This window comes from Stegastes partitus, unplaced genomic scaffold, assembly GCF_000690725.1.
Source record: "Stegastes partitus isolate 25-593 unplaced genomic scaffold, Stegastes_partitus-1.0.2 Scaffold895, whole genome shotgun sequence".
NCBI lineage: Eukaryota > Metazoa > Chordata > Actinopteri > Pomacentridae > Stegastes > Stegastes partitus.
In genome coordinates, this window is record NW_007578626.1 from 121,564 (window position 1) to 131,033 (window position 9,470).

Here is a 9,470-nt window from a genome sequence, read left to right on the forward strand (position 1 = left end):
GTCTCATTGACAAACTGATCTAAAGCAGTCACAGTCAGAAGTTTACTAGGAACCAGAGGAACGTCCATGGACCGTAGCTTCAGGTGCTGAACGTGTTTCCTGAGTGTGTTCTCAGTCTGACGCTTGTCTTCTCGTCTCAGGAAGGTCCACAGAGAGAGAGAGCAGGCCTTCGAGACCAGTATGAAGCTGTACCGCGACGCTTCGCCCGGAGACGTCGGCGTGCCCTCCAAACTGTTCCCCCCGGACCCTGGAGCCCTGCAAGGTTCCTACCCCTATGAGTCTGCGGTTCAGGAGCTGAGGCTTCTGGTGCAGGACTGCTGTCCACAGAGGAAGCTGGAGTGTATCGGTGAGCCCCGTGGTGCTGCTGTTACTGTTCTCTGCACACACAGAGCTTCTCTACAGACTTAATCCAGCCTGCTCTGAAGAGGACCACGTCCTTCTTCCCCCTGGAGGATACATTCAATTCCTCCAAACAGCCTCAGAAAGAATTCAAGTGTTACAGAGTTAGTTTCTAACTATAGAAGTGGTGGATACCTGAAACAGTTCACTCTTCTGTGCAGTTCAGTTGTTCTCATATTTTATATTCTCCCAGCTAAACTTTAAAGCTTTGTCCTACACATGATGGTCCAGGGAGTGTTTGTGGTGTGCTCCTGTAGGTGGTGCTCTTCTCTCTGTGCTGGCTGGTTGTCCACACCATGGACCTGCTCTAACACACCGTTAGTTGTTTCCTGAGGACAGTGATCATGATAAATAACAGCATCAGTGTGATAGCATGAAGCTCACTAACTCTGCTGCTGTTTTCCAGTGCGGACGCTGCGTCTGATCTGTGCCTGTGCTGAGGATTACAGGTGTCTCCATGAGGCCGATTCTTCTCCCAGAACAGCTGCCATGTGAGTAAACCACCACAAACACAGCTCGGCTGAGGAGGAAGATAGTCCTCTGACCGTTGAGCTCCTGCTTGTGATGGGAGGGAAAGACCGTTTAGAAGGAGCCAAACATGGTTGAAGGCCTCGTCGCTGCCCTGTCAGCTCTCATCAGGCCTCACTTTGGCCCGGCGCAGCAGGGGCCGTCCCGACTCCGCTCCCCCCGATAGAGCGCCTCTTCCTGCCAGAAAGTGGGTCGTCCTGTCTGAGCCTGGAACAAACCCTCCAACAGGGAGGTCTGTGGAGTCCACGATGAAGCCCGGAGAGTCAGACAAAGGCTGGTGGGTCGCAGCATCCTAACGGAGAGCACGGACCGCACCGAGGTCCGACCTGCTCGAGTTCAGAGTTTGAATGAAAGTTGCAGAGTTTTAGTGTGTATTCGTCATTGTGGCTTCAGAGTACAGCCGTGACTCCATAATCGGACCCTTAACAATCCAGAACCTGCTGTCCGACAGGTTTGTAGGAAAAACCAACAGAAGCCATAAAAACAGCCTTAACATAGCGACAGCCTTGGATTGTGACTCCGACATGACATTTAATGTCACCAATCAGGATGACGGCGTATTATCTGACTGAACAATCCCACAGATTGGCTACGTTCACACTGCAGGACTTGATGCTCAATGAGGATTTCTTTGTGACTTCCTTCACGTTTCCACTTCAATGCGACTTGTATGTGATCTGCTGTGTGAACTTCATACGAGCCAAAAGTGTCCCGCATGCGCAGAAGAGGACACGACGACGTCACACGCAGCGAGCGTGCTCAGTGTTTATGGAAGTAAACATGGATGGTAACGGTGGAGCGTATCTGCCACTCCCCCGCCGCCACCGATGGAGGAAACAGAAGTGTGAGCGCTAACTAAACTAGCATCAGCAGCCAAGTACTGCCTGTGTGTTCTGGACACTTCCACCCCGTCAGAGCGCTGCCCCGGGGTGGAAGTGTCCCAATCACACCGGTCAGTTAGGCTGAAATCCAGCGATGCGTCGTGTTCTAACAATACACTAGTTATTATAACAACTATGAACAATAATGAACAACTAATGAGCCTTCCAGCATCAAGCCCTCCTCGTATCTGGACCTCCGTCTGGACAATCCGACAGCCTTGATATCCGACATAGAAGAAGGTTTTACGTTTAGAGTCGGATCATCGAGTCATGACTGTATCTCCTGAAACTTGTCCAGCAGAGAAAGTGAGATCATCACCGCCCAGTTCAGCTCATTGGCAGGTCGCAGTGTTTTGGCATTAATGTGGTACGAGCAGAGACTTGTAGTGAAAACACTAGTAAACAAACAGGCGGCCAGTGTTTGTTTCCACAGTGGGTGGAGACGTCAGGCCTGGAATAGGAGCATTTACTGGATCTCTTGGAGAAGCAGGCTGAAGTTAAGGTTAGACACGTTTTAATGGGACTTAAAACATGTCACCAGCTGTTAATGAGTCTTTAGTGCAGCCCGTTAACACCCAGGATCAGCAAACAACCTGATGTGTCCCTGTTCGGTGCACTCCTGTCCGTCTCTGTTGTGTTCTGCTGGATCGTGTTTTTGGAGGCCGTGTCTCCTGCTCCATATCTGTCTCCTTCAGTCGGACTCTGTGTGAGGTGATCAGAGACGGCGGAGGAGAAGAGTTGACCGGGCGCTGCACTTCTCAAAGCTTTTTAATCCAGAAAAGTTGTGACGTTGAGGGATTCTTTGTGTGCGCTCTCCCAGTACGCTAAAGTGCACACTGTCGTTCCAAAGAAGGGGAAGTGAATCAGGCTGCTGCGTGGGGCTGTGTTTTGTTACCTGGAGACGTGAGTCAGCGCACAAAAGGATCTGAATCAGGGATTGTTTCATGTCTCAGAGACTGAACACGTCTGACATCTCCTCTGTAGCGAGCTTTTGGTTAAAGTCTGTGCAGCTTAACAGGAATAAAAACAAATCTGTGGGTCAGAACCAGAGCTGCACAGTGTGTTGTTTTAGCATCAACACTGTCTGCAGGAGTCACGCTGCAGGTAGAGCAACGGGAAGAAGGAAAATAACGTCGCTGCTAGATGCAACAAGAAAACTCTCATGGTTCTGATAGAGTGTGTCTGATAGAAACTAATGATCTTGATGCCTAAAACACTCCAGTTACATGAAGCAGACGTGGATAAATCTGACATTAGCGCCTTATTATACTGTCTTAAACAGACCTGTGGTTTGTCTGAATGTCCCTGAGTGGAGACCAGAGGCTTCTCTGTGCACAGTGCATGTGAGGCGTTTAGGGAACGCGTGTAAATCATAGTGTCTCTTGATAAACAGATGTTCAACAATTCAGGTGTTTAGGGTAGAAGTTTATTTATGTTTTAGGAGATGCGTAGCAGGAATGTTCGAGTCTCCAGTCTGTGGTTTCCTGACTGACCGCTACCCGAGTGCAGACCAGAGGCTTGTCTGTGCACAGCCACCTGCTGACTGACCATATGTTCCTCTACAGAAGACAACACAGCTCATCTGTGTGAGCATTTGGAGCAGCACCACAAAGCTGTGTGATGAGTTCAAAGACCGACCTGATGTTACACCAGATGAGAGAGGGTCTCCAAAGAATCTTCATTTTCACTTTTTTAATGATTTGTTGCTTTGTGCAGATGCACTCCACAGAATCAGTCACTGACAGAATGATCCAGTCTTTCCAGACGCAGTGTCTCAAGCCATCTGGTAAACATTTCTGTATTTTTATGTACCGCAGAAAAACTACAATCACAAACATTTCTTGTTTTAATTATGGTGCAGCTATTAGAGCTGAACAAGGCTGACATCTTCTCTGTAATCATCTTTAATAACGTCAGTGCAGCTTGGCATGAATATGAAGAAAGACTCTGTGGATCAAACCAGCGTGACTCCTTTCTGACAGACAGAACGGGCACTTGGAGCTCATCCATGTGCATTTTATTTTTACAGTGTTGAAGTAGAGCCAGTGGCCACCAGCAGCTGTAAACCCGAGCAGCCTCCATGTCCTCAGAGATCAGATGTGGAGTTTAGCCCTTTTGAATTTAATTCCCGGCTTGTAGAGGAGGTAGCGCTGGCCTTCCTGCCTCTGGCCTGCCAGAGCATACTTGGTTCTGTGTCCTGATTGCGGCTCAGTTCAGGCCCATGTGTGGCTGCTTTTCTTATCCATCTAAATGCAGGTTCCCTGTGTGTGTGTGTGTGTGTCGCTGTGACTCACAGGACAGTGTTTCTGATCACGACGGGCTCTGGACGTGGATTCATCACTGATCAGGACCGAGGAGGCGTCTGCGTCGTCCTTACGCTGCCTGTTCACGTCTCTGCTGGTTCCTGTGGCTGCGCTCTCACCCTTTGTTTTTAATGCACAGCTTCACACGCACAAACACTCTTTATTGTACTTGTTGCCCTCTTTTTGTCCATTTACATCAGCTCTTTGTCCGTGACCATCCGGGAGCTCATTTGTTCTCTCCTGTGCTTTTGTCCACTTCCCCCTTTCTGTTCTCTGCTCTATTGTGCTGCTCAATCAGCTGCCATTTTTCCTCTGTATCTTATTAATTAAGACACTTCCTGCCCGTTTCTGCTGTTTTTTTGACTTGTTTTATCCTCCACTCGACCGCGATGCATTGCAGAGCCCAGAACGGCGCCCTGATCTCCCCGGTGGATTCAGTATTTATGCATGTGGCCGGACAGTGTTGTATCCCTGGAATGCAGAGACACCAGTTTTCGTGTGAGAGATCGATGTGTGTGTTTACAGTAGTGGAGATTATAACTCAGGGTTGTGTGAGTATGTGAGGTCCTGCTCTCAGCGGTTACATGAGCTTGTCCACACCTTCCAGAACCTGCAGGAGGGGAGTATCCAGTTGCATGCAGCCGGGTCAGTCCAGGGCCAGCAAACCCACCTTCTCACGCGAGCTAGCGGGCCGGCGCTTGGCCCTGCGTGTGAGCGCTGATAAACAAACGGTCACTGTCTGCACACAGGGAAAATGCTATCGGGCTGTCATCATCTCCCAGGCTGCAATTTGTCCTCCCAACAGATCCCAGGCAGAGAAAAAAAGCTTTATCATTTCCATCCCTGAGCACACGTCCCATCAGGAGCTACATTTCATCCCGTTTCCATTCAGTCCTCCTGGGGCCAGCCTGCTCTGTACATGTCACTCTCTGTGTTGTTTCTCTCCAGCTCTATTTATTTATTTACTTGTGTTTTCCTCTTTCACTCGGTCCCACCGCCTCCTCCCTCCCCGCCGGGTCCTGCAGCGGTGCCGATGACCTGCTGCCCATCCTGTCCTTCGTGGCTCTGCGCTGTCAGTGTCCTCAGCTGGTGTCTGAATGTGCTGCTCTGGAGGAGTTCATTCACGAAGGGTGAGTCACCGTCACGGAGAAGAGCCGCTGGCTGCAGACGAACTCACAGTGTTGTCCCGCCGCTTGTACCCCAATACTCTGGGTTGGACCCAACAAATACAGCAACTGCGGAAGTTTTGTGTTTGATTTCAAAGTCATCATTATTAGGGTGTCCCTGTAGCTCACCTAGCTGAGCGGGCGCCCCATGAATAGGGCTTTAGTTAGCCGTAGTTAGCAGTAGTTAGCCGTAGTTAGCCTTAGTTAGCCGTACGTAGCCGTAGTTAGCTGTAGTGAGCCGTGGTTGGCCTTAGTTAGCCTTAATTAGCCGTAGTTAGCCGTAGTTAGCTGTAGTTAGCCGTAGTTAGCCTTAGTTAGCCGTACGTAGCCGTAGTTAGCTGTAGTGAGCCGTGGTTGGCCGTGGTTGGCCTTAGTTAGCCTTAGTTAGCCGTAGCTAGCCGTAGTTAGCTGTAGTTAGCTGTAGTTAGCCGTAGTTAGCCTTAGTTAGCCGTAGGTAGCCGTAGTTAGCCGTAGGTAGCCGTAGTTAGCTGTAGTTAGCCGTAGGTAGCCGTAGTTAGCCGTAGTTAGCTGTAGTTAGCTGTGGTGAGCCGTGGTTGGCCGTAGTTAGCTGTAATTAGCCGTAGTGAGGCGTAGTTGGCCGTGGTTAGCCGTGGTTGGCCTTAGTTAGCTGTAGTTAGCCTTAGTTAGCCGTAGTTAGCCGTAGTGAGCCGTGGTTGGCCATGGTTAGCCGTAGTTGGCTGTAGTTAGCCGTAGTTATCTGTAGTTAGCTGTAGTTGGCTGTAGTTGGCTATAGTTAGCTGTAGTTAGCTGTAGTTAGCTGCAGTTGGCTGTAGTTAGCAGTAGTTAGCCGTAGTGAGCCGCAGTTGGCCGTGGTTAGCGGTGGTTAGCCGTAGTTGGCCATAGTTAGCCGTAGTTAGCTGTAGTTGGCTGTAGTTAGCTGTAGTTAGCCGTAGTGAGCCACGGTTGGCCGTGGTTAGCGGTGGTTAGCCGTAATTGGCTGTAGTTGGCTGTAGTTAGCTGTAGTTGACTGTAGTTAGCTGTAGTTGGCTATAGTTAGCTGTAGTTAGTTAGGTTGTGATGCTGACGCTGCACAACACTTGGACCCAGCTCAGCCACAGCTCCGATAAGCAGTGCAGCAGGACCGCTGGGGAGGGCCGGTGGTCTCGGGCCGCCGTACATCATACTTATGGTAGCGTGTGAGCTCAGACCACACCCCAGAGGTCTACTCGTGGCCATAAAAACAGAGGGTTGTAAAAGCCAGCTGGTTAGATCAGCCGAGGCCAAGGAATGTCAGGATATTTGGTTTGCCTCATCTATAAAAATGCAAATAAAGTCCCACTTTATGTTTATGCAGTTCAGCGGGTTGGAAGTGTTCAAGTAAAAGGAGACGTGGAGGCAGTGGAGGCCACGAGGCTGAGAGGCCGAGTGGTCAGCGGTCTGATTCAATATAGAGATAGGACAGTTAGACAGGGTCCAGACACAAACTGCTCTAACGCTGCAGTCTGTTCAAGTCATCTTTTCTGTTCTTGTATCAGATTAAAAGCACTTGAAAGACCTGCAGCTGTGCTTTTCCTGCAGTTAGCAGACTTTAGAGTGAAATGTAGCATGGATCTGTTGATGTGCAGAGGTGGAGCAGCTTCTGTCAGACTTCAGACCCGTGACGTGTCTGATCTCTGCTGTTACATGTGTTCAGGAGCTCTAAGAAGGCAGAGAGCGTGATGGGCTCATGTTTGGTTTTTACTCACGGTGGGAAATGCTGCAGTGGCGACGAAGCAAGATGAATAAAGTGGAGCTCCGTCCTGTGCAGGATGTTTGGGATGATTGTGGTCGGTCCTGCCTCGTCATCCTCAGTCCTGTTCGTGTCCCAGTTTGACTCGTCGTAGCTTCAGATAAACGCAGGATCCAGTCACCGTGCTGTCTTTTAACCGACTAACACGTGACTTCTGTCTTCCAGCTACTTGATAGGAGAGGAGGGCTACTGCCTGACCTCCATGCAGAGCGCTCTGGCCTACGTGGAGTCGCTGCAGATGGGAGGAGCTCACCTTCCTGCACACAAACCCCTATGAGAAGGTAACTTGTGTAGTTAATAAGCTCTGAGTAAAGTAAGCTGTGGTACGAGGATGTCGGAGATGAAGAGTTATGAAATGTAAAATATTCACTGTTGGATATGAAACTATTATGTTTCTTAGCAGTCTATCTGCAGGTCATTTTTTTAGTCATTGGTTAATTATTTTGTGTATAAAATGGTAAAAATCCCTCAGCAGCTGCTGCCAGTTCCTCCATTAAGGCCTTTAGAGGTCTTGTGTCTGACCTACAGCCCAAAAACAGAAGAACAGCAGGAAGTCCTCACATTCAGAGCTCCAAACGGCTTCAGACATGGTGGCTTCACGTTCTCACTGCTGCATTTTGTTTTGTTTCACTCACTGGGATGTTCTTTTGATGTTACAACCAAGTTTCTGGCTTTGCTACCGGAAAACTTGTAAAATAGATGAAACGCTTTAGTGTCCTCGATGAGAACAACATGCTTCAGAGTACACGATAAGAAAGCTGGTTAGTCATCAGTCTCCACTGGTACTTCATGAGGAGAACATCTCCTCATCGACACCCTTCTTGGCAGCAGGAGGAACAAACCACATCACAGGTTTTCTCTACCGTAATGTCCAAACTACTGAGCACCTGAATATAAGCCCCACCCACTAACTTTAAACAGTAAACCAGGTGTGTACATATACAGGCTGCACTGGTCTCTAAGCTGCAGGTGTCCACGTTGGAACATGAGATGTTTACACAGAAGGATGGTTTAACTTTACATTAAATACGTAGCGCTAACATGCACATAAACAGACAGCAGGAACCAAAGGACCAAAAATGAGTGAGTCAGAGTCATGTCCTGAGCTGTACATGAAGTAAGCAGAGAGAGGCTGAGACACATACAGAGTTCTGCTGAGCCGACACGGAGACGAGACAACAACAACGTTTTGGGTTTTGACGGATCTTTTCAGAATGATTTGACCTGATGACCTGCGCCTCGGTCCCTGCGCTGTGGGTGGAAGCGATCGGCGAGCCGAGCCGTGAGGAGGGCTGGACGCAGTGAAGTAGACCGAGTCTGGTGCATTACACCGAGGCATGAGTGTGTCTGAACGGCCTGTCTGGAGCCAGAGGTGATGTTTCCTCACCGCCGCTCGGCACCACGGCCCGTCATGACACTCCACGCTATTAGATGTGACGTCCTCAACCGGCACTGCCCAAAACTCCCAGTGACACAATGATTCCACCACAGACAAATATTTAACTTTGCAGGCCGCTGCGCTCCTCAGAGCTGTCACTTATCTGTGGAGGGGCTGAGCTGAGCGCCAGGAGTCCTCTGAGGCCTTCATACATGTGTGCTTTGTGCAGCATGTGGACACCTACACGTATGACTTACACACCGTCCGTCTTCCAGCTGTGACGGCAGCCGTACCTACGTAGAGGTGGTGGACCTCTGGGCATCCATTTAGAGTATAAGATGGTGGTCAGAAGCCAGAATAAACACCTGGAGATAACTGGTCAGGTTCCTTCCATCCAGTGATTCCATCTGAAGTGACCAGGGCTGTTCTCCACCAGCTCTGATTGGCTCTGAACACTCTGTGATGTGTCCTGCTTCCATATAACAAACACTGTCAGAGTGTATTTTTAAAAGTTGACCCATTTTCACTGAGGTTTTTTCTCACATTGAAGTTTGAGATTGTTTGAACGAGAACATCTGAGGAACACCTGAAGATAACAACCTGATGTTTTTAGTGATGTTTCTCATCATGACATGTGCAGTATGGTCAGGAGAAGTCCAGTCTACAGACAGCTTTACTTAGTTTGTTTTGTCTCTGTTTGTGTTTTCCATTTCTATTTATTGACCCAACCAGAGCCTAGTTACTGATGGATGGATGGATGGATGGATGGATGGATGGATGGATGGGTGGATGGATGGGTGGATGGGTGGATGGATGGATGGATGGATGGATGATGGATGATGGGTGGATGGATGGATGGATGGATGGATGGATGGAGGATGGATGGATGATGGATGGATGGATAGATGGATGGGTGGATGGATGGATGATGGATGGATGATGGATGGATGATGGGTGGATGGGTGGATGATGGATGGATGGGTGGATGATGGATGGATGATGGGTGGATGGATGGATGGATGGATGGATGATGGATGGATGGATGGATGGATGGATGATGGATGG

General features: G+C 49.3%; 1 protein-coding gene across 1 annotated transcript in view; it reads left to right on the forward strand.

Annotated features, from left to right (window-relative positions):
* The window catches only part of vps9d1 (VPS9 domain containing 1), a 36,726-nt gene that overhangs the window by 23,511 nt on the left and 3,745 nt on the right, over positions 1-9,470 (forward strand). The window contains exons 11-14 of the mRNA XM_008293569.1: positions 141-346; positions 806-890; positions 5,137-5,241; positions 7,193-7,308. Coding sequence (XP_008291791.1) covers positions 141-346; positions 806-890; positions 5,137-5,241; positions 7,193-7,304 — 508 coding nt within the window. The 3' untranslated portion in view covers positions 7,305-7,308. The remainder of the gene's footprint in view (positions 1-140; positions 347-805; positions 891-5,136; positions 5,242-7,192; positions 7,309-9,470) is intronic.